The sequence below is a fragment of the Miscanthus floridulus genome, chromosome 6 (genome assembly GCF_019320115.1).
Source record: "Miscanthus floridulus cultivar M001 chromosome 6, ASM1932011v1, whole genome shotgun sequence".
NCBI classification, from domain to species: Eukaryota; Viridiplantae; Streptophyta; class Magnoliopsida; order Poales; family Poaceae; genus Miscanthus; species Miscanthus floridulus.
The window spans coordinates 1,315,127-1,341,083 of NC_089585.1; the positions used below are offsets into that span (position 1 = coordinate 1,315,127).

At 45.9% G+C, this 25,957-nt stretch overlaps 1 protein-coding gene across 1 annotated transcript; it reads left to right on the plus strand.

The window, feature by feature from the left end:
* Nucleotides 1–1,980: 1,980 nt before the first annotated feature.
* Nucleotides 1,981–12,178, plus strand: LOC136457395 (putative E3 ubiquitin-protein ligase LIN). The gene is given in 12 exon segments (XM_066457426.1): nucleotides 1,981–3,268; nucleotides 3,363–3,632; nucleotides 7,878–7,963; nucleotides 8,054–8,102; nucleotides 8,104–8,659; nucleotides 8,946–9,630; nucleotides 9,728–10,121; nucleotides 10,195–10,501; nucleotides 10,656–10,780; nucleotides 10,893–11,141; nucleotides 11,258–11,902; nucleotides 12,017–12,178. Coding segments are annotated over 12 exon segments (4,215 nt in total). The 5' UTR covers nucleotides 1,981–2,437; the 3' UTR covers nucleotides 12,035–12,178.
* The last annotated feature ends 13,779 nt before the right edge of the window (nucleotides 12,179–25,957 follow it).

Genomic DNA, 25,957 nt, shown 5'->3' on the forward strand with positions numbered 1-25,957 from the left:
AAGCAGCCAAGGAAGGAGCAGGTTCCTAGATCACATCTAATGCAAGACTTTTCCAAGCCATTTGTGACAACAAGGTTAGTGAAGCCTCATATAGTTCCTAGCGAGCCAAGATTTCACATTAGGTTAAATGAGGGCATCCGCTCATGCATGCACATCCCAAAGTCTGGCATCGATGATGCGCATTAGGCCATTGGGAACATGCATGCATGCATATTCTGAAGTACACCATTAGGATGTGCATCAGGCCTTTGGGATGCGTATGCATGCACGGGCGCACTCATTTAACCTTGTGTGAAATTTTGCCTCCCTCGGAACTATATGAGGCTTCATTGATGTTGTTTGCACAAATGGCCTGGAAAAGTCTGGCACAGGATGTGCTCTCGGGACCTACTCCTTCCTCATCTGCTCAATCTTAACCAAGGAACCCACCAAACCTATCAACCTTGTGCTGCATAGCCAAGTGCATGCTGCCAGTTGCTCCAAGTTCATTAGCCATGTCGCAGAGCGCATCCTACACCTACTGCTGTGGTTGGAGGCGTCGAGGATGCAGCCGACACCGGTGAAAGAAACTTGTTTCTTGCTCATCGTCGTGGCTCTGTTCTGCAACTTGGGGCCACCTACATAGCCGAAAAGCAAGAGGATTCGAAACTGTTCGAACCTATCCACCAGGTACTTGATGCGGCCCTCATAAGGCTCTGGGAGGACTAGCATTGTCTCCTCCATCTTGATCTGCACCAGCATGGTCACCATCCGCACCCGCGAGGCAAAGGCCTCGCTGCCCCATCGTTCTCCGAACGCCTTGTTGCAGGCCTTGTCGTCAAGCGCCTTGCTGTAGTCAGGCACATGTTCTTGGTGCTGGTGCAAGAATCCAACCTCCTACTGGACGGTGACCTCTTCACCGCCGTCAGTGTCTTCTTGGAAGAGACATAGGCAGGTGGCGATCTAGAGCTGCACTTGTTGGCCGCCTTGCCACCGGTGCCAACAACTGCCACCTAGGCGATCCTACGATGCTGCAACGACATCTCCACGAGCGCCAATAGCCGCCGTGGTCGTCGTCCTCTAGCTCTCGCCGCCTCAGTAGCCATCATCCCTGACCCCCGACCAGATACGGATCAACCAGGACTCCAGTAGGAAAACAAAAACTCTTGAAACGGTGAAACCGTGAGCGGAGTAGGGGTTGGGTGCATCCACGTCCGCCGCCTGCCTACGCCTCGTCCGGTTCTCGCGTGATTGATTGATCATAACACATCTTTCGCCTAGTTGCGTCCATCTATGCCCACTTATCGCTCGCCGCTCAAGACTTGGGGAGTTTTTAGTTAGAGGGGCACGTAAAGAATGTTTAATTGGCTCTCATTTACCCCCTTGGTCGTTGTTTCGGTCCTACATCATATTTATCGGCATCCCTATAGTTTTGTCTTAAAAAATTCTATTTTTTGTATTGAAATGAACCAAATATATAACTCCCACAAAGATTTATTCCAAGGCATCCCATTCTACTTTATATTAAAATGAACCAAATATAACTCCCACAAAGATTTATTCAAAGGCAGAGATATTTGATTTACTAGTAGTTGCTTGTACTTTCTAAAAAAAAGGCTCCAATTGCTATAATCTCTTTGTTTATCATAGTGTTGCACAGATGCAACTTTGTCCATTAGCTCGTTCCTTGAATTTTGTTTACATCGATGGTGGGAGAAAGAAGATTGGGCACGAATCCTCCTTTGCTACATACATCAAACTGTAAAAATGGTAATATACGTTCTAGTATCTACTTACATGTTCAATCCTACGCAAGTTAAACGTGGTGAATCCAATCTTTCTCTTATATATATATACAAATATGAATATGCTTTATTTCGGCGTCTGCAATTTACATGTCTTGAGTGTAAAAGCCTACAGTATGTCACAAATTTCTCTCTGTTAATAATGGGTCTTGGAATGGGGTGGATCGCTCTCCTTTCGCTTGGCCTTTAGCTTTTGTTTGGGAAGCTACGATCCACTCGCCATTGGCCATGCTATTTTCTCCTACATACAATATCCATTGTTGTTCTTGCACAAGGATTGAAGGATCTGTTGGACACACTCAGCGCTAGAAGATTCTCCAACCCTTTCTCAGGATCTGACTTTCCCAACACGGCCAACCAGCGCCCGTCTCTCTCCACGCGTCACTCCGCCGCGCGGCCGGCCGTCGCCGGCCGGGAACCCAGTCAGCTCCTCTCCCGCCGCCGCCATAATTTAAACGCCCACGAAGCACCAAATGCCCGCCCTGCCCCTGCTTCTCTCCACACCGACTCCGGGGCCGCGCGTGCCTGTTCCGGTCATTTCCCGCCTCACGTAACCCGCTTGCCGAGTCCACCTTCACCTCAGAACAAACCCGTCCCCGTCGCACGTCGACGTGCGCTCGCAGCCGCTGCGCACCCCCACTGCCGCTCCACCGATGGCCGGGCCGACGCCGACCTACTCCGCGATCGTGTCCCACACCGCCGCCTTCCTCGCCGAGCTCATCGCCGACCCGCTCCTGCGTCGGCACCTCCTCTCGGCGGCCGCGGCCGCGGACGGCGGCGGCGGGCAGCAGCACCCGGCGGCCACGCTCCAGGCGCTGTCCCTCGTGTCGGACGCGCTCGACACCGCCGCCTCAGGCTCGGCGTCCCCGTCGTCGCTCCGCGCCCCGGAGCGCCTGCTGCGGTCGCTGCCGGCCGCAACCCCGCTCTCCTGCCTCCTCCTCGCGCTGGCCCGCGCCGCGCGCCGCGGCGGCGGCGGTGCGGCCGCGGCCGCCGTGCTCAACCTCTTCGCGCTGGACCCCGCGCTGGCACGCCATGAGCTCGCGCCCGCCCCCTTCGAGGCGCTCTTCGCGCCGCGGCTCCTCCCCGTCATGCGCCACTTCGCCGCGCGCCGAGCCGCGGCCGCCGCCAAGGCCATGGACGAGGAGGGCGGGTCGGACGAGACCACGGCGGTGTCGGACGAGGTCATGGACGAGGAGGGCGGGTCGGACGAGGAGAGCGGGGCGCAGGCGCAGGAGATGCGAGTGCTGGAGCGTGAGTACGAGAGGGTGCTCGACGCCAACTGCAAGGCGTACGCGCTCTACCTCAAGAGGATCCTCGAGGCCGGCGAGCCATTGGCGGCGGTGTCGCCGTCGCCGTCGCCGCAGCCTCCTCCGCCGGAGCTCGTGTTCGGCGTCGGCGCCGACGAAGACAGTCGCGGCGACGAGGACGCCGCGCCGGAGAACGACGAGTCCGCTGCCAGCTCGCAGAGCGACCTACGGGACAATGTAATACCGCTACACGCTCCGTTCTCCTCACTCGCCCCCATACCCATTCTCAAGCACACGGCGTCATGACGAGATCCCGGTGACCTTTTTGCAGCCGATGTGGGCGGAGACGGAGGAGCAGCCGGGCGATCTTTACCCACGGCGGCAGAGCAGCGTCAGGGGCAGGAGGGACCTCATGAGGCCGCCGAGCCTGTACCCGCAGCGCGTGCCGCCGCACCTCATAGTGCAGCAGCAAACGCCGCCGGTGGGCAGAGCGAGCCCGGCGTCAAGGATCCGAGCGGAGCACCCGCGGTCGCGTTCGCCGGCGGCACCATCAGACGACAGCATGGAGGAGTCTTCCTCCGAGCTCTTTGCCGGCAAAGAGGTGCGTGCTCTGCAACTTGCATTGGCGTCCATCGAGACGCAAGAGCTTACTATACTACTACTAGTTAATGTGTTTAGTAGCATCTCGTTGCATGATTAGAGTTCAGAGATTCAGGGCAGTTTTTTCTTTTTTCAGTTAAGAAAAGGAAAACGAGAAGCGTGGGTGATTTCAAAAAAAAAAGTGTTGTCGGTCGTTTTGTGCTGATTTTCAATTTTTCTAAGGTAACATGGCAGCAATTTAAAGAATTGGACAAATTAATCTTAAATGTAGGTTCAGGACCCTTTGCATAACAAATGTTCAGACTTCAGAGAACATGATTAGAGGAGAGCATTGAATAATTGCAAAATATAGGGATTCGTCCAATTAGACCATTTGAGTACAGCGAGAGTACTACCCTGCATATAAACCACTCAATGCATCTATTTGAGTTGTTCCATCCAAGTGATCTAGCTTAACCAATGGATTTTTTTTATGCTTTAATAACCAATGTTTTTTTTAGTGTTACTTAAATGGGGTCGTATGTGTAGTGCTCGCAAAATATGCCTGTGAAAACGCCTTTAGCTTTTCAGAAAGTTGGAACCACCTACCGATGTAGGAAACAAAAATCGCTCCACCATGCCTTATATAAGTTCAAAAACATAACCACCGTAACGGGAAAAAAAACTTGACTTAAATAAAATTCATCAACAGTGCAGTCAGCATAAAACTACTTTTTTATTTGTTTATATGTTATCTTAGCATTTTGCCATTGAAAGAAATCTCAACGCTAATTATCAAGGTTAACAAATTACCACGTGCCATTAAGCAGAGAGGATAAAATAGAACAAGTACCTCTCTATGTGTTGATAAATTACCCACCAGTTTCATTGCACAAAAATCTACCCAGAAATAGCATTATCTCTCTCATTATTTAGTTTGTAGACATGTAAGATATATGTAAAGTTTTTTGTTCATTATTTGTAAAATCTCTTGAATTTGAGGGATTTTAAGAATATATTACATATAAAAAATTAATGGTTAAAGATACTTATCAAAGACCATGCAAAGTTAAACTCGATTAAGTATTTTTTTTTACTGGAGGTAGTATGTGGTTCTCCCTTTTCACAATATTTATTATCATTCTGGCTAACCTCACACAAAATAAGAATAAGAAACATTAAAGAGGAAAACTATAGGTACTCCCTCCATCCCCAAATAAATCAACATGAGCTATCCTAGAAGCATCTCCAAGAGTTCCCAATAAAGCATCCCAATCGATTTTTGGCGAGGATAGAAAAAAAAAACCCATCTCCAAGAGTTCCCAATCTCACCTCCCAATCTTTTGACACTTGGAAAAAAAATACCGAAAACGTGGATATATCCGTGCGTGGAAACCGCATGTATCGGTCTCCCAATCTAAGGTGCAAGGACGTGGGAAAGAATAAAGAGTAGAAAAGAGTTCCTGATGCAAATGTACAAGAGAGAATATATAAAAGTGGTTAGGATAATTTAGAAATAGTTTAGGATTCATGATGTAAAATTGTCTTCTATATTTTAGGAATGAATTATTAGAAACTGTTGGAGATAGTCTTATTTATTCATCCCAATACTTTTTTGGCGAGTTGGAAAACTCTATAGATTTGGAAAGAAATTCTTGAGAACTCTTGGAGGTGCTCTAAGTCAAACTTTTGTAACTTTGACCAACTTTATAGAAAAAAATATGAACACCTATACCACCAAGCAATGCATTATGAAACTAAGGTCCATGGTGTATCTGATGGTGCTAATTTGCATTATAAATATTGGTGTTAGTTTCTATAAATTTGATCAAAATTAAAAAAGTTTAAGACAACTCTATAAGTTGATATATTTGGGGGATGGGGACAATTCATCAGTCCTAGATGTCTTGCATCCCCATTGGCAGATACATTAGGCTAGGGAGATGTGACTGAGTGTTGCAAATACACTGAAAAAATTTAGAGACTTAAGGAAGTTTTCGAACGTGAGAATTAAAAGTAATTTAGGGGAAAAATCCCCCTAGTGCGCCTCATGTAAAAAACCTTTCTCTCTTAATACAAATACGCGTAAATCTTTTGCGTGATTGAGAAAAAAAATTAGGAGAAAAATAGATCCTAGAATGAAAAATACTATGAAGCATAAGGAGTTTAGCTTCAGTGTATGTTGAGTAAGTACAGTCCAAAAATGATACTATTTCGTGATTGGACAGAGTATATTGAGTTATTGACAGATTAGATGGTAATAAGTAAGAGATGTAAACCATCTTTAGTACCGAAGGCATATACACCGTGTCAACATTCGAGATTTTTTTATAATTTTAAATTTTAAATTTTAAAATATGTAAACTTACAACAGTATTTTAGAACCCTAAACAATTTTAATCCAAAAACTTTTCAACTACAAAGTTATAGATCCTGTCGATGGCTACAACTTTGATATAAAGTTTGTCTTAATCGAGGCTCATATGAAAAAGTTATGAATTATTTTTTTTTAAAAGTCAGTGTGCCACATCACCAAAAAAATAAAAAATAAACAGAAATATAACAAACTGACATGCGGGCCCCACATGTAGGAGCCACGCCAGCGCGCCACGTCAGCCTCTAGAGTGGGTTTGGACCTAGATGATACCCGAAGCCAAGTTCATGGGCCTGGAATTGACATTTTTAAAGTAGAGGGACCTAGATGACACCTCTTGCCAAGTTAAAGGACTGCTCGCGAATTTTCTTTTTTATTTTATATTTTACATCGAAGACCATATACACAACCATTTTTTTGAACTACATAGACAGTTGCTAAATAAGGGAGTTGTTATGTTTCAGATACCTGAATTTTTAGAAATTTCAGGCAGCAATCTTACACGATCAATCACAAGTGACATTTTCAAAGAAAAATATAACCAAACAATAAAGAAATTATATGTTATCTGAAAAATATTTTAAACAATCAAGTACCTAAGATATAGAAGTGGTTAAATAAAGTTAGAAAAAAAGTCTACTTAACCCCTCACCTTTCATACTTGGTCTACTTCACCCCCCAACTATAAAACCGTCTGTTTTACCCCCTGAACTTTCTAAAACCGTCTATTTTAACCCCTGGACGGTTTTCAGCGGCGGTTTTGCTACAGTAACAACGGGTCTACTACAGTAGCGCCGGTTTACTACAGTAAAGGCGCGTTTGAATTTCCTTTTTATTTATTTTCGGTGAATTTTTGAAAAATCATAGTGAATCATAAAAAAATCATAAAATAAAAAATCTAATTTTATTGAACTCCACATGAGTAGATCTACACAGTGAATATATAATACGGTATGCTTTAGTACAATTTTTTTTGTAGCTTTAGATTAATTGGAAAATCCAATTTTGTCTGTAATTAATTAGAATTTATCTATAACTAAGTTATACATAGTCCAATGAGTACGAAATTTTTGCTATAGTTCAAGCATACAATAATTAGCGTACCATAAAAATTTTACCACAATTGGACCATAAAAGCTGCAGCTATGAATTATTCCAATTAATTACAGACAAAATTATATTTTTCAATTAATCTAAGGCTACAGTAAAAATTTTGTACTAAAGCATACCGTATTATATATTCACTATGTAGATCTACTCATGTGGAGTCCAACAAAATTAGATTTTTTATTTTATGATTTTTCTATGATTTACTGTGATTTTTCAAAGATTCACTGAAAATAAAAAAAAAGGAAATTCGAACCACCATCACTGTAGCAAACCCGTCGTTACTGTAGTAAAACCGCTGTAAAAAAACCGCCCAGGGGTAAAATAGACGGTTTTAGAAAGTTCAGTGGGTAAAATAGACGGTTTCATAGTTGGGGGTGAAGTAGACCAAGTATGAAAGGTGAGGGGTTAAGTAGACTTTTTCCAATAAAGTTACGTGTGCACAATAGGTAAGTGGTGTACAAAGTAAAAGTAGTGGTCCTAGTACGTCTCAAACGAGCCATTTGTCTATGATTCATCGGCATCATCGCAGGGGAGTTGGCACTTGAATATTCGAGTGTGATTCGTCTTTATTTTTTCCCTCTGCTGGAAGCTGAAAGCTTTGGCATGCCAAATCTTGGAACACGCGCGCATGCCATGTGTGCCCTGAATTGGTCAATCCTAGGAACGTGCGTTGACAAGGAAATCTACTCGATCAAACCAATGCCAAAGCTTGACAGCATGCTAGCTTCCAGCGCGCGGTTTAATTTGATTTGAGTTGCCAATGCCGCCTGCCTTGTCTCGTAGGAAAAGATCGCGGCGCCGCCATTGTCCTCCTCCAAGCAGCCACGCCCACGCGCCGACGCCGGCCGGCTGTCTCCGGAGCCAGCGAGGTAAGCAAGCCGCCACCGCCGCCACCACCACAGCTGCTGAGGATGATCCCAAGGCGATTTCACTAACAAACACCTACGTTCATATACCAGCAGCAGCTCCCCAGCGCGCGGCAACGACGCCGCCGCCGTCGACACGCCGGGGGCCGCTGCCGACGCCCAAGGACTTCGTGTGCCCGATCACCAGCCAGGTGTTCGACGACCCGGTGACGCTCGAGACCGGGCAGACCTACGAGCGGCGCGCCATCCAGGAGTGGCTGGACCGGGGCAACGCCACCTGCCCCATCACCCGCCAGCGCCTCCACGGCGCGCAGCTGCCCAAGACCAACTACGTCCTCAAGCGCCTCATCGGCGCCTGGCGCGACCAGCAGCAGCCGCAGCGGCGGCCGTCCCCTTCCCCTTCCGGTTCCCCGCCGCCGGCCACGCCTCCTCCGGCGACAACCGGCATGGAGGGCGACAGCCCCGCGCCGCCGCCGTTCATTGTCCCCGTCAAGGCTGCCGCCACCTCGTCGCCGTCCCCGGAAGCCAACACCAGCGCCAGCGCGCCGTCGCCCACCAGCGTCATCGCGCAGGCCTCTCTCGAGAGCGCCGTGGCCGAGCTCCGCGCCGCCGTGTCCTGCCTCTGCACGTCCGAGGACCTGGCGCAGTCCGAGCGGTCGGTGCTCAAGATCGAGCGCCTCTGGCGGGACGCAACCGCCGGCGGTGTTGGGGTTTAGTCCCACATCGTGTAGCGATGGTGGGGGAGCACAACATATGAGGCGGGAGAAGCCCCCACCTATCAGGCTAGTCTTTTGGGTTGAGTAAGCCCAAGGCCTTATATGTTGTAGCTCCGATGGACCTGGGACCTGTGGGAGCGCAGGCTCGTGGTAACGAGCCGGGCCGGCTGTAAGCCAGCTCCAAGATCGTGAACTCGGTGGTCACCGCCGGTTCCAACAATTGGTATCGGAGCCGAGACGTCCATGGTGGTCACCGCCGGTTCCAACAGGCGGTAGCTCCGATGCCGAGCCGGCCATTCTCGCCGCGCTCGCCAGGCCCGCCGTCGTGAACGACTTAGTGGAGATCCTCTTCAACTCCGTCAGCGCGCAGGTGCTCCGGGTCGCCGTGTTCCTCCTCGCCGAGCTCGCCTCCCGGGACGACGCCGTCGTGCAGACGCTCACCAGGGTCGACTCCGACGTCGACTGCCTCGCCGCGCTCTTCAAGAAAGGACTGGCGGAGGCCGCCGTGCTCATCTGCCTGCTCGCGCCCGAGCCCGAGCAGCTCGTCGAGATGGACCTGGCGGAGGCGCTCGTCACCACCATCCGCCGCGGCGGCGACGAGGACCCGCTCAAGATGTGCGTCCGCCCCAAGGCCGCGTCGGTCATCCTCCTCGGCCAGATCCTCGTCGAGGCCGCCGGCGCGGCGGACAGCTCCACGTCTCCGGTGCCAAGGTCCGCGCTGCTGTCCGAGAGGTTCATTCGGAGCCTCGCCGCCAGCCTGGAGGCCGAGCCGGTGGAGGAGAGGCTGGCCGCCATGCGGATCCTTCTCAGGTGCATCTGGGAGGACGGACACTGCCGGAGCAGCATCGCCGAGAAGGCGTCCCTCGGCGCCGTCCTCGACGCCTTCCACGCCGTCGGCGACGCCGACAAGATCGACATCGTGCGCTTCCTCTACGAGCTGCTCAAGCTGAAAAAGTACCAATGCAACTCGATGCCGCAAAGAATGCCATTCGTTCTTGATGTACCTACCCACTACTTGATCTATCTCATCGAATGATATTTCTTCTTCCAGGCGATCGGCGCCGGAGCGTCTTCTTCGCACGATCAAGGAGGGTGGCTCCTTCAGCATGATGCACACGCTGCTCGTGTACCTGCAGTCCGCGCCGCCGGAGCACAGCCCTGTCGTGGCGGGGCTGCTCCTCCAGCTTGATCTCCTGGTGGAGCCGAGGAAGATCAGCATGTACCGCGAGGAGGCCGTGGACTGCCTCATCCAGTGCCTGAAGAACGCCGACTTCCCGCGGTGCCAGCTCCTCGCCGCCGAGACCATCATGTGCCTCCCGGGGAAGTTCTCGTCGTCAGGGAGGCCGCTCGCCCGGTCCACGCTGCTGAAGTTCGCCAGGGTCAAGGAAAGGTACCGGCAGTCGCAGGACCTGAACGCCGCTCGCGCCGATGGCGAGGACGAAATGGTAGGCCGACGCCGCTGAATTCTCGAGCGCACGACGAACCTTCGCCATGTGTGAAGAACTCTGAATCTCGCAGGAGGAAGGGAAGGCTGCGTCGGAGTGGGAGCGGAAGGCGGCGTACGCGGTAGTGAGCCACGAGTTCGGGCTGGTGTTTGAGGCCCTCTCCGAGTGCCTCAGGACCAAGAACGCGGAGCTGTTCACGACGAGCCTCGTGTGCGCCACCTGGCTCGTGTACATGCTCTCCCTCCTCCCCGACACCGGCGTCCTCGGGGCCGCCCGGGTCTGCCTGCTCCGCCAGTTCGTCGTTGTGCTCCGCTCCGCCAAGCACGGCAGCGACAGGGTCCTCGCCATGGTGGCGCTCAGGAGCTTCATGAACGACCGCGGTCGGTTTCTGTTGATCACCTACCATTTTTTCTTCTTCTTCTTCTTCAATTCCTTCTCTTGTGTGTGATGCACACAACATACATTTGCTGAACATTATCAGTGAACCTTATCTCTGAACTAAACCTCGATCGGAATGTGCAAATTTCTTTGTAGAGGGGATGCACGACATCACGACGTACATCAAGGACGTGCTCAAGACGCTGAGGGAGCTGAAGAAATCCTCCGGCCTCGCGTTCGAGATGCTCAAGCTGCTATCAGACGGCCAGGAATCGAGCGTCGTAATGCCTCTCGATCAGCTACCTGCACTACATCCCCATTTGTTCAGGCTCTATACACTACAGCCATCAGATTTACTGATGCCAAAAGATGTCTCTGAATTTCGCATTGCAGGACATGTGGAGCCACAAGGAGATCAACCAGGTCGACTGCAGCGCAAATGGCGAGGTGACGTCGGTCGTTTACCTGAAGAACTACATCTTCTCCGGCCACTCTGACGGCACCCTCAAGGTATGGGAAGGGAGCGAAAACATCCTTCGTCTTGTCCACGAGGTTCAGGAGCACACGAAAGCCATCACCAGCTTGTCAGTCCTGCATTCGGAGGAGAAGCTTTTCAGTGGGTCACTGGACAGAAGTATAAGGGTACGTACGTAGTCATGCTTCTTTTCTTGGCAAAATTCAGGAGCTGAGCTGACACTGCATGGATGGATGGGTTCACTTCAGAGTACATCTGACCTGTTCTTGTTGTGAGCAAGCAGGTGTGGCAGTTCCGGGACGGCATGCTCCGGTGCGTCGAGGTCCATGACACGAGAGACCCCGTGCAGAGCCTTGCCGTCGCCAGCGCCGTGGCCTACTTCGTGCCGCAAGGCGCAGGCGTGAAGGTGCTGAACTGGAACAGTGGCAACTCCAAGCTACTGAACCCCAACAAGTACGTGAGGTCCATGGCGCTGGTGCACGGCAAGCTCTTCTGCGGCTGCAACGACGGCAGCATCCAGGAGATCGACCTGGCGAGCGGCACGCTGGGCGTGATCCAGTCCGGCAGCAAGAGGATCCTGGGGAAAGCGAGCCCCGTCTACGTGCTGCGGGTCCACGACGGGCTGCTCTACACCGGCAGCACGCCGTCGTCGTCCGTGGACGGCTGCGCGTCCGTTAAGGTGTGGAGCTGCGCCAACTACGGCCTCGTCGGCTCAATGGCGACGGCGGCGGAGGCGCGGTCGCTGGTAGTGAGCGCCGACCTCGTCTACGTCGCCTCCGGGACCGCCGCCGTGGAGATCTGGTCCAGGGAGAAGCTCGCCAGGATCGGCACGCTGCTGGCGGGCGGCCCCGGGTGCCGCGTCCAGTGTATGGCTGTCGACGCCGATGGCGACGTCCTCGTCGTCGGGACGTCGGACGGCAGGATCCAGGTCCGGTGCACGCGGATTAATTCTTGCATTGGCACGTCTCGTGCTTAACTGAATGAAATAACCAATGCAACGTCGGTTCTCACATTGGCATTGTTTTTCTGGTTTGTGCTGCAGGCGTGGGGATTGACCTGACAAGACGAAGAATGAAGAGGCTTTTATGCGTGCGCTATTATAAAAGTCGATAATTATCTATAAATTATTAAAAAAATTGAGTTCTTATAGGCGCCACTGTCATGAACTCTTTTCATTTGAGATCATTAAGATGCTAAAAAATTAATTGCATATTTAGACCTGAGGGTATTTTTGACTTTTCACACCCGCAGTTTAACACCGTTAGAGCTAAATCTGACAGAAGTGGCATGAAGGACAAAAGAGTTCAGAGCAGTGGCACCTGTGAGAACTCAACTTTTTTAATGACTTATGGGTAATTACTAACTTTTATAATGGGACACAAGTAAAAGCCTAAAAATGATTGGGTGTTCATGAGGCGCGGAGTATAGTTGGCCAAATGGGCCGCCCGACACGGCACTGGCACGGCATGGCCAGGCACGGCACCACGTGGCATGGCATGTTAGCTGTGCCGTGCCTAATAGTGTCGCCATGCCGACTTAGCGACCCATGCACGGCACTATCACGACTTAGGCGTGCTGGCACTGGCACTATAAATGCCTAACACCTCAAAATGACCAGAATGTTAAGATCACATGATGTTATCAAAGATTCAACCTTACAAGTTTACATAAACTTGTCACAGGACGTTAAGATCACAGAAACTCACAAGATCACACAAACACATGAAGAGATAACAAAATAACAATTTATCTGGAGCTTTAGTGCAATGGTTGTCTCATTAAAAATATGTCTAGATAAAACTCACCCTTGTGAGAAACCCTAGACAGGGAAAAAGAGTACAGCCTAGCTCCATAGAAGTTCATTGTCCTTACATCAAAGTTCACAAGTCCAGAATATTACAGCCTGTTTACACCAAAATTTGAGAGAAGAACGCAGGAATTCGAAGGCTTCCAAGATCGTATCAAACAAGGAATCGATTGCATGAAGATTGATATCAGTTGATTCGAATGCAGCACTGGAATCGACTATCTTTGAATGACGTCAGCAAGTAATGATAATGGGCTATAGTTGGCATTCGAAGATGCATATCGAACTCTACAAAAAAGAAAAGACTAGGGTCTAAATTATCTTAAGATTAGGAATGCCCTCTTTTATACCAAAGATTATAATGAGTCATACTCGAATAGAATTCATGTTTAGGATCTGGTTATAAATATTGGACCCTGGCAGTTGTAAAGGATATACAATCAATCAAATACAAGTTATTTATTTTTTCGGCTTCAGCCACCTCTTAGAAGTAGGAGTAGAGTAGATCTCGGCGAGTTCATCAGCGAGCAGGGCTGCATTGGTCTGACCGACCTCCGGCTTGTATGTAAGTACCGTCATGGCTTATACTTCTATTCGTACGGCTCCATCGATCTGGTCGACCTCTACTGTGACTCTGGTATAAGCTAGTTATTGACTTTTATCTAGTTCAAGTACGACTGTATCGATCCAATCGACCTCCACTGCTCGAACTAGATTAAGGTCAAGTTATCGGCTCTATATAAGGGTGACGTTCTTCGAATAGATTTATTAAGTTACCGATATTGCTTATTGCTTTCATTATTTATTCAATTACAGCAATATCACTTCGCCCAATTAAGATTGATCTAGATCGGCTTTATATCCTGTTTAACCCATCGTTTATTAATCTAAACTGATCTAATCCGCACCCTAAACGATGAGTTATGTTTTATCGACTGTTTTATGTCAATCTTGATCGTGCATAGTGTGTGGTTAAGGCATGTCTGGTCTTGAATAGATCTATCGGCTAACAAAAACCGTTTCATGGTCCGTTATCATGACCTGTGTGATTCTACCTCACACCCCACTGTTAGCACCATGGAGTGGGGATCATTATTTGATAGATCTGTTCCTGATAGGGCATGACCTTAATTGTGCGCTATGCCTGAATCGGCTGTTTTAGCCAATATCGAGTGTTTTCATATATATAGTTCACGTCACGAGACTGTTGAAGTAAGGAAAGGTTGAAAGATATGTTAGCCCCATGATCTTATTATTGTATTACAACCTGCATGATTCTGCCTCATGCCCCACTAATATTAGTAATAAGTTAGGGTCGTTGAATTTATTGTTGTTTCTATGACCTGCATAATTCTGCCTGATGCCCCACTGGTCATAGCGATAGATGAGATCTAATATGTTTATTTGATTTATCTCTATTAAATGTTTAAATGATGATGGGCTGAACTTTCATACAAAAAAGGGATTCGGTTACTTGCAGTCATTGGCTTGGCATAAACTGATTAGTGTTGACATCCTACTGCCATTGACTAATATTTGTCTAAATAACGATATTCATCCTGAATGATAACTGATTTTTCTTCCATAACTCTATGAGCTTTAACTAATTTATTCTTATGAGTACGCTGGAATCAGCTATTTAGTCGATCTCCTTCTATATCGGCTCTCAGAGCCTCACATTCGGGACTGTCTAGCAACACCGGCATGTTCCGTCTTAAATTACTGATTAGCTTTCTTTTCTTGTCAATTGCAGGGTCAAATTGACTGGCACATCTCGGAAGGAGTGCGCAGGATCGTTAATCCCTACGTTGAAGTCAGGCGAATCTCCAGCTCCATTGAGCAGACCCTTCCGGCTTACTCGTGTGCCTCGGTACGGGATGAATTTTTGTGCCGACACATATTCTGGCACGCTTGGTGGGACCCCACAATCATTATGGCGGCTCACAACAACAACGACATCCTTATGGTGCCTTATGAAGACATACCTGATGGAGATAAAGATATCATCAGCAAAATTATAGAAGAGTTTTAGGACAAGTGTTTGTTGTTCTATACCAAAACACGTGACAATACAATTGTTCAGAAATATACACTACCAAGAGTTCTGTTGCATGGACGGATAGATGCAGATGAAGCAGAAGATAGGCGTTTCTTCATAGAAGCTGTAAACAAATCTGTTTATGATGCCATATCAAACCATAATAAAATATTCTTGAACACATTCCATAACACCATTAAAGAGGTGTTTCATGGGTTTCCAGTTGATCAGGTTAGACCGGCTTATTACAACATTCCACATCCGTCGACTCAATGGACTAATCAAACTGGTACCAGCCATCAAGAAGCAGCACCAGCTGGTAATAATGATGTCCAGACAGTTTAGGGTTCATTTGAGCAAGCCCAAGGCGCTACTACAAATCAGATACAATATAATCTTGGATCGTCAGTGCAAGGTGTGCAACAGCCGGTAGGGCAAAGTCAAAACCAGATGATTAATTTTGGCACATCAGGCCATATACCATCGTTGGCTCAAATAATAGCACTATAAATTCAAGGATCCATAGAGATATAGATCCTAATGTATATAACCAGAGACTTCAAGCAGCAACCCAGCAAAGAACCTAGTAGATAGTGATTCCACAAGGGTATCATTATGGCACAGATTATAACACCCTTCATATGATTCCGAATCCAAGGTATCAAGACACACGGGGTTTCAATCCACAGATGGGTCAGCAGGTGTAGAGAAATCCAAATTCAAATGCTGATGAGTTGTTGCTGAGAGTGACTGAGATGATGAAGAATCAGTTCGGTCTAAAGCCAAAAGGATTGACCATCTTGTATAAAAGCCCATATCCAGAATGTTACGATTTGATCGCTCTTTCTACGAATTACAGGCTCCCATTGTTTGATAAGTTTACTGGCCAAGACAGCATAGGCACAATAGAACATGTCAGTCGGTATCTTACACAATTGGGCGAGGCATCCGTTGAAGTGGCCTATCGAGTTCGTTTCTTCTCCCTGTCACTGTCAGGGCCAGCCTTCACTTGGTTTTCATCACTACCAGTCAACTCCATTGCTAATTGGGCTGATCTGGAGAAGAAATTTTATACGTATTTCTATACTGGGACTGTAGAAAAGAAGATTATCGATTTGACAACTATAAGGCAGAAAACTAATGAATCGGGCACTGAGTTTCTTCAGAGGTTCCAAGAGACTAAAAATTTGTGCTTCTCATTAAACTTGGCTGATGATTAGCTAGCTGCTTTGGCCGTTCAAGGGATGCTGCCAACATGGAAAGAAAAGCTGCTAGAACAAGAATTTGACAACTTGGATCAATTGGCTCAACGAGTGGCAGTGCTCAATAGCCAGTTCTAGAATATGGGTAGAGATACCTGATTCTAGAAAAGTACCACAATGGTCGAAGCTTATAATCCATATTCAGTCGATGACAGCTGTCGGCATTAAATTTTCATCCCGTGCCGGGGCACACGAGCAAGCCAGAAGGATCCGCTCGATGGAGCTGGAGATCCGCCTAGCTTCAACGCAGGGATTATCGATCCTGCGTACTCCTCCCAAGACGTGCTAATCAATTTGACCCTGCAATTGATAAAGAGAGAAAACAAATTAGTAATTTAGAGCGAAACATGTCGGTGTTGCTAGACAGTCCTGAATCTGCGGCTCTGAGAGCCGATGTGGAAGGAGATCGACTAAATAGCTGATTCCATCATACTCATAAGAATAAATCGGTTAAACCTTATAGAGTTATGGAAGGAAAATCGGTTATTATTCAGGATGAATATCGTTATTTAGACAAATGTTAGTCAATGGCAATAGGATGTCAACACTAATCAGTTTATGCTAAGCCAATGACTATAATTAACTGAATCCCTTTTTTATATGAAAATTCAGCCCATCATCATTTAACCATTTAATACAGATAAATCTATGAACATATTAGATCTCATTTATCGCTGTGACCAGAGGGGCATGAGGCAGAATCATGCAGGCCATAAAAACAATAGTAAATTCAACGATCCTAACTTATGACTAATATCGGTGGGGCATGAGGTAGAATCATGAGGTCGTAATACAATAATAATATAATGGGGCTAACAGGTCGAGTAGCTGCTATGCTCAGGATTTTGGTAGCGTGAGTAACCTACCGTTACTCACAAATAGGTGATAAATATGATCACTCATGATAAAATGGTGGAAAGAAAAATGGTGACCGAGTAGAGATATGGTTGGGTACTGGTGGATGTAAGAGGTTGTGTCCTGTGGCCAACAGGGCATAGCTTGGTTACACTTTTTCCCTGCCTATGTCGATTAAGGACCGGTCGTTGCATAAGTCTCGAGGCAAGTCACAGATATATTATCCTAAGCACATACTTGGGTATGGGCATAGGGAAGACTCGTTGCTCTCTTGTCGTGGATCCGGCTCTTTCTGGACCGACTGATTAGAGGCGGGGATGATGGAGGTCCTTGCACCGCACTAAGTCCGAGACTCAGGAGTGGGGGCTCAGAGTCCAAGTTTGGACGGGGACCTAGACACCTAGGACAGAAGGGTGATGGGTTAGTCCTGCTTGTGCCTAGGGTACAAGTGGGGCATGTGTTTTTGGGGTACCTAGCTAGGGGCATTGATTCATGAATCACCAGGCAATCCGGTACGGCTTGTTTTTTGGTCTAGCACCATAGTAAGAACTGAAAGATGGAAGGTGATGAAATAGAATTGATTGCTCAACTCTTGCTTGAAAGTAGAACAGGTGCTTACTTAGAATGGATAGATAATAAATTAAGATGGCTATTAATAATATCATAAGTAAGGACTCACTAATAGTATTGCTTTTGGCCAAAAAGGAAACTAGCAAACTATAAAGCTTATCATATTCCTTGGAGTCAAAAAATTATTCCCACTAGTCGGATAAGTCTTGCGAGTACATTATGTACTCAGGGTTTATTTACCCCTGTTGCATGTTACACTTGAGGAGTACCTTTGTGTGGAGGATTCTACTGGTGGGCACAGACAGAAGATTTAATAAAAGTGCTGTCATTTCTCTAATCCCTTGTTCCTAATCGGGAAGGTTATTCTAAATAGATGGTTCCTATCTCTTATAGATGAATCTAAGATCCGGACGTGGGAGCACCAGTGCTGGGGCGGCTCACGGTCTTGGCGAGGGCCAAGGCGAGAGTGGTTGGGCAAATGAGCACGACAACGGGGAGAGCTAGGAGGCTCCACTTCTGGCTCCTCATCTGTTTCCACCACCGCCACCACCACCGCTAATGACTCAGCTGAGATGATGGCGTAACTGATGGCTACTCGCCACGAGTCAGCCCATGCCATGGAGCTAATGGCACAAGCTATCGCTGGCTTTGCCTACGGAGGCCACAGGGGAAATGGTGGGAACGGGGGTGGTGCCCGCCGTCCTGAGGAACCCTCCTCTTACTAGGATTTCCTCAAGACCCACCCACCCACTTTTGCACCGATAGATGAGCCCATAGATATGGAGCACTGGCTTCGTATTCTAGAGCAGAAGTTTCTGTTGCTCCACGTGGCTAACGAGTAGAAAAGTACGCTTTGCAGCGCAACAGCTATTGGGGTCCATGATTGCATGGTGGGATACTTTCCATGCCATGCAGCAGCCAAATCATCGGACGACCTGGCAGGAGTTCACCGTGGCATTCAGAGAGTTCTATATTCCTACCGGTGTCCTCAACCAGAAGCTGACTGAGTTCCTGGAACTGTGACAAGGGAGTATGACAGTGATGGACTACGTCAATAAGTTCAATCAGTTGTCCCAGTATGCTGGCATTCATGTGGAGATGCCTGACTTCCAGTTGAGATAACTCTAGGTCGATGCTGAGGGAGGAATTCTTCAAATAATCAATCAGCTGTGCCAGCTCTGTGGCCTCTTGCCTGTTGGAGTTCCCTTTGGCCAATAAAGTTTCACGATCGGATAGATTCCTCTAAGCCTGTTTCACCTTCAGGACCTGATCTTCAAAGATAGATAAAGGAGACAAGACTCAAGAGAGAGCTGGGGATGGATTACCCTTAATGGCCAAGAAGACTCTATGCATTGACTTAGTGTCTTGAACCAAATCGGTTGTATTCTTCTTAAACATTGACAATATGTCTCTTAGCTGATTTCTAGTCTCTTCTGACAAAGCTTCCTTAGAGGAGGTGGCTGACGAGCTAATTTCAACTTCATCAAGATACTCCTCAAGATTGAAAGAGTAGCTCAGGGCTAGGAGATCGAGTGCCTGTGTAGAAAGAAATCTTGGTTAGGAGGTTTGAATCAGTTTATAACAAAATGAATGATGAAAAAGATACAATACCTTTTCTGTAGTAGCTTCTGGCTGAAGAGAAGGAATAGCTGATGATGCACCAGTAATATCTGGTTGAATCAGCTCTGGACTCTCAACATTGACATCTGCAAACATCAGAAAAAATAGTTTGTATTTATTGCAAAGAAATAAATTAAGCACGTGACTTTTCTATCATCAGTTGTGTGCGGGATTAGGGAGTCGATAGTTTGAACATCAGCGACGATAGGATCATTTTCAATGAGGGGACTGTCAGATTCCTGCTCTTGCATTGGTGTTTCCTCAGGAAGTGCCTAACATGGTAAGAAATCAGATGAGGAATAAAAGTTGAATAAAGAATTTTTGAGGAAATACTTCGGCAGCATCAAGGATGAGATGGGAGGACTCACGTCTTCTACCATTTTTAAAGCATATGTTAGTTCAACCAAAATCAGCTCTTCTTGGGGATCGATTGATGAAGGTCTAGTTGATGCCAAACCAAACGCCTGGGACAACAGCTCCGCACCCAGAACCGATTAGGATGCAATAGTTGATAACTATGAAGGAAGGGGGGTCGGCAATTGAGTGTCATTTTGGGAAGGAAATGAATTGTTTACCTGAGTAGCTGACGGTCACATTCTGTGGAGCCTCTTCCCAGTAGTGGTTTTCTAGGTTGTCCCTTGAGCCACCTTGCGCTTTGAAGATTGATATGTTACAATAGTGGAGGCAGCATGAGTTTTCATCAATTTCTTCAGTGAACGCGCAACCAATCCCATTCTTGAAACTAGGCATGGTGGCTAGTAATCTATAGGACACCCTTCCTATCCAAGCTCAGAGGATCAAATTTAGCATCCTGAAAAGGTCGATTAGAACAGTTGGTAGAAGAATTTGTCGAGCAGTTTTCTTGAAAAGAAATGGCAAGTTACCTCTCTATCAGAAGCAAATTCTCCGTCCAGACCTATACACAAATAGTGAACCAACCCACAGAAAAGATGAGAGTGCCATTCTTGCCGCTAGGAGTCAAAGAGAGTGGAAGAGAAGCTGACTCTGATCCAGTCATGCAAGCAAAGGGAAGGAACATCTGATCCTAGTTGGAAAACTCTAGAGACTTCCAGTACTTCACTAATATCCTCTCCTGGCCTCAGTATATCCTTGAAGAAAAGTTAAAGAGGCAATTGACCAAAACCAAACTGACGAGCTACAAAAGATGGGTTGTAAAATTCATAGATTGGAAGGTTGCCTGGGAGGAAGGAACCTATAGCCATTTTGCCATGACCATGATGAAATTCGGCTGGAAGGACGCAGGGCTTGATAAAGGAATTGAAGATTGCAGTCGCCGTCTCATCCGAACAGCCTGATTCAAATCAAAATTTTAATGGGAAGATCAGCTCATTGTTTTCATCCTTATCATATGGCAGCCAAGTCAGGATGTCTACGTCAAACCCTCTATAAAACTTTTGAAGAGATGACCAATGTTAATATCGATGTTATGGCTGATGCAGCCTCACCATAGCTTGTACACTGACAGGTTCTTCCTTCTTCGCCTCTATATTCCTCATCAAAGTTGGAGGAAGGAAAACTCAGGTTTCTGAGATAAAGCCTTACAATCTTGTGCATGTACAGGCTAAGCCACTATTGTATCAACCACCAGGGGCCACTAATAGTATGCAATGGTTCATTCTTCAGTAATTGGGCAGCTACCTGGTACATTAGATGATAAGCGGCTCCTAATAGATACTTTCCGAGAGGGATGTACTTACCTACTGCTAGATGCTCGACCATGAGTTTATGATTGTAAGTTGGGCCACAAGATGACCCACAGAAGATGAATCTCTCAAGCCACATGTTTAGAAAGGCTACATACCCCCTTTCACTAACATTTGATTCGTCTCCAATGTGGTTCAGAATGTAACTGGCCCATCCTATGCAGTCTGATATCTTGGCTAATTTCTTGGATCCGGCACTCAAGTACTCATAAGGCTATATTGACCTAGTAATTCTAAGGCTGGTCAACATGTAAACATTGGCCAAAGTGATGGTCATTGGACCATGACCAAATACAAAGGCATTAAGGGCATTGGACCAGAAATAAGATGTGAAAATCAAAAGTGAATCATTCCTCTCCATCACGGACAATGAGAGTGTCAAGTATTGATTCAAATCATAAAGCTCTCAATCTCTACCCTTCTTAGACACCCTACAAAACTAATTTCTCCATCCCTTAGGCATTTTAGGCCAATTTATGAAGGGAGTTTTTGTATTCCAAGAGGACAAATCCACTGCAGACTGTTTGAAGGGGATTTGATTGGTTTCTTGATGGATGAAATCAGATGGATCAAGATCACCTATAGGCCTAAGAAAATAAACATTAGAAGCAACAGCTGATGGAATCAAGATTTTGTTCCTCATTTCCTAGAAATCGGATAAAATAAATTTGAGGACAAAGGAAATACAGTGTAGCGACCGACAATTTGAGAACGGGAAATTGAAAGCATACCTCAGGGACGTGATCGTTGGTTGCCATTGAAGCCAAAGTAGATTTGAGTCTGACGAAGAGCACTTGACCAACGGCTTGATAGAACAGAGGATTTCCTAGGGTTTGAGGCCTTGGCAATGACGACGTTGGATGTTAAGATTTGCTCAAGGAAGAGGGGAAAAGAAAACAGGTCAAGTAAGTTAGAAGAGATATTGTTGGGATATTATATAAAACTCGATACGAGAAGTCAGGAGCCATGCGTATATCTCGAAATAGAACAGTTGCGGTGTGCTAAACAGATAAATAGGAATTTTAGAATAAAATCACTTTTGTCCCAAAATTAGGGGGCATGTGTTTACACCAAAATTTAGGAGAAGAACGCGGGAATTCAAAGGCTTCCAAGATCATGCCAAACAAGGAATTGATAGCATGAAGATTGATATCAGCTGATTCAGAGGAGACATTGGAATCAGCTCTCTTTGAATGATGTCAGCAAGTAACGATAATGGGCTATGGTTGGCGTCAGGAGATGCATATCGGACTCTACAAAAAGGGAAAGATTAGGGTCTAGGTTATCTTAATATTAGGAATGTTCTCTTTTATACCAAAGATTGTAATGAGTCATACTTGAATATGATTCATATTTAGGCTCTAGGTATAAATATTGGACCCCGGCAATTGTAAAGGACACACAATCAATCAAATATAAGTTACTTATTTTTTCAGGTCCGGCCACCCCTGAGGAGTAGGAGTAGAGTAGATCTCAGTGAGTTCTTCAGTAAGCACGGCTACATCTATCCGACCGACCTCCGGCTTATCTATAAATACCATCATGGCTTATACTTCTATTCGTACGGCTACATCGATCTGGTCGACCTCCACTGCGACTCTGGTATAAGCTAGTTATCGACACTTGTCTAGTTCAAGTACGGTTGCATCGATTCGGTCGACCTCCACTGCTCGAACAAGATTAAGATCAAGTTATCGGCTCTATCTAAGGGTGACGACATTCGGATAGATTCATTAAGTTACTGATATTGCTTATTGCTTTCATTATTTATTTAATTACAACAATATCACTTCGCCTGATTGGGATTGATCTAGATCTATCTTATATCCTGTTTAACCCATCGTTTATTAATCTAAACTGATCTAATCCACACCCTAAATGATGAGTTATGTTTTATCGGCTGTTTTATGTCAATCTTGAGCGTGCATAGTGTGCGGTTAAGGCATGTCTGGTCTTGAATAGATATATCGGCTAACGAAAACCGTTCCATGACCTGTTATCACGGCCTATGTGATTTTGCCTCACACCCCACTATTAGCACCGTGAAGTGGAGATCGTTATTTGGTAGATCTGTTCCTGATAGGGCATGACCTTAATTGTGCGTTATGCCTGAATTGATTGTTTTAGCCGATATCGAGTGTTTTCACATATGCAATTCATGTCACAACATCGTTGAAGTAAGGATAGGTTGAAAGCTATGTTAGTCCCAAGATCTTATTATTGTATTATGGCATGCATGATTCTGCCTCATGCCCCACTGATATTAGTAATAAGTTAGGGTCGTTGAATTTATTACTGTTTCTACGGCCCGCATGATTCTGCCTCATTCCCCATTGGTCATAGCGATAGATGAGATCTAATATATTCATTTGATTTATTTCTATTAAATGGTTAAATGATGATGGGCTGAACTTTCATATAAAAAAGGGATTCGGTTACTTGCAATCATTGTCTTGGCATAAATTGATTAGTGTTGACATCCTACTGCCATTGACTAATATTTCTCTAAATAACGATATTCATCCTGAATGATAACCGATTTTTCTTCCATAACTCCATGAGCTTTAACTGATTTATTCTTATGAGTATGCTGAAATCGGCTATTTAGTCGATCTCCTTCCACATCGGCTCTCAAAGCCACATATTCAGGACTGTCTGGCAACACCGGCATGTTTCGCCTTAAATTACTGATTAGCTTTCTCTCCTTGTTAATTGCAGGGTCAAATTGACTGGCATGTCTTGGGAGGAGTGCGTAGGATCGTTAATCCCTGCATTAAAGTCAGGTGAATCTCCAGCTCCATCGAGCAGACCCTCCCATCTTACTCGTGTGCCTCAGCACAGGACGAATTTTCATGCTGACACAGTCCCATTACATAAATGATCACTAAGACACTAATCAAGAAAAAGTTCTTCAAATGCTTCTTTAAGTTCCTTGTCCTCCACCATGTGTTATAGCCTTGCTTCAGTAGCCTCCCAATCTTTGATGTAGGTCAGCATCTCCACCATCTCAGGCTTCAACCTCCTCCTCTGCTCCTCGATGATCCTGCCAGTCATACAAAAAGTAGATTCTAAAGATATGGTAGACATAGGAACAATTAAAATGTCTTTAGCTATGATTGACAGCACTGGATATGTGAGTTTGTGTTGATGCCACTAGTTCAAGATGTTAAAATCATCATTTAACTAGTTCACAGTGTCACAGTCCAAGTAAGAAACAAGTTCTAAAGCAATAGAAGCTAAAGTGGTTGCAGCCTGCAACAGGGCAGTTGTAGAGGTATCTCTAGGCATGCTTAGAGTAGCAGCTAGAGGATACATACCACCAGCAAAACCACCAACATCATCATATCATCATAAATTTCATCCCAAGCAGACCTTTTCTTACCAGATAGGTTAGGAGGGACAGTCCTCCTCAACCTAATAGCTCCATATTTCTCCTCATACCTATTGTAAACATCAGTAAGTCGAGCTCTAGTGCCAAGCTGGTAAGTAGTATAATCTATACCAGTAAGGTTACCCAACCTCCTAAGCACTCTATTGAAACCTTTCATTTTAGCTCTATGGTCCAGGATGAATGCAAAAGAATAAAGCAAGGGTATGTCCCTCCAGTATTTATTATATTTGTTTATCATAGGTTGAACCACAGGTCTGATATGACTATAATTAGCATAATTCTTTAGGTGTATAGCAATCTTAACGAGACAATGAATCATAAGTGGAGATGTAGGATAGTACACACCAGACAATGCAACTGTAGAATCATAAAACAATTCAAGAAATTTAAGCACTTTTTCTGCCATAGCCCAATGTTCATTAGTTAAAAGCAATGGACCACCTTCAATCCTAGGATAATGAGCATGCATAAAAGTAGTGAATGGGACCTTATGAGGAAACAAATGTTTAAGCATCAGATATGTAGAATTCCACCTTACCTCCATGTCTAGCTGAAATTTTCTAGGCCTAACACCAGTGACAATGCAATAATTTTTATATGCATCAAGTCTCTGGTTAGATGAGTTTAAAAATAATATTGTAGTTCTAAATGTTTCAATCAAAGGCTTAAGAGCCTCAAGGGCCTCCTTAACAATCAGATTGATAATATGATATGCACAACGCTGATGCAAGAACATTGAATTAACTGTAGTAAGGGATGATACATTGTCTGATTGTGATTCAACAGGATCATCTACAACCTCAATACCAAGATATTTAGATGGCACATGTATAAGTTTATGCATGGCAGAAACATTAGATAATGTATTGTCTAAAGTAACAGCAAACACCTTTTCAGTCAAATCATAATTAGTAAGCACAGATACAACACGATCAACAATGTTTTGTTCATTGTGGGACACATCAATAAGCACAAGACCAAGCACCCTCTTCTCTAGTTGCCAATCAAAGTTTATGTAATAAGCAACAACACTAATGTAGTCCTCTTTGGCATTACCAGACCAAATATCAGAGGTCAAACACACACAATCAACAGCAGCAGAACTAAGATTCTCAACAAGCTTAGCCTTGCGATCAGTGAAAAATTTAACCATGTCTCTTGTGGTGGTTTGCTTAGAGACAGGAACATATTTAGGATTATGAGCAGTTCTAATGTACTCTTCAAATGCATCAATTTCACCCATACTGATAGGAACATCTAGCCTAGCAAGCAATCAAACAAGTTCAATACGTGCAACCATAGGACAGTACTCCCAATTACGCATACTACCATCAGGATTAAAAGGGATCTGAGACTAAGACATGCGATTTTTCATGCCTCCTGGGGCATTTATCCCTATGCTGAATGAGGTGACCAGTGCCACCACTAGAGAGAGCATAATATTTCTTAGAGCAATGGATGCACTTAGCGGCATACCTGACCTTCTTACCATTGACTTTTTTGAAAATCTTCTTAAAATCCAGCCACACTACCGAGGTAGAGGGACAAGAGCGCTTGGCGCTGTTCTTGTCCTCTTCACCTTCCTTGTCGTTTGCTGCCCTGCCTTCTTGACCATCACCGACATCAATGGGAGCATGAGCGCTACAGCCGAACAACTCCTCAATGTCCTCGTGCAGGTCGTCCTCATCGTCATCTCCGGCCAACCTGCACAACCAC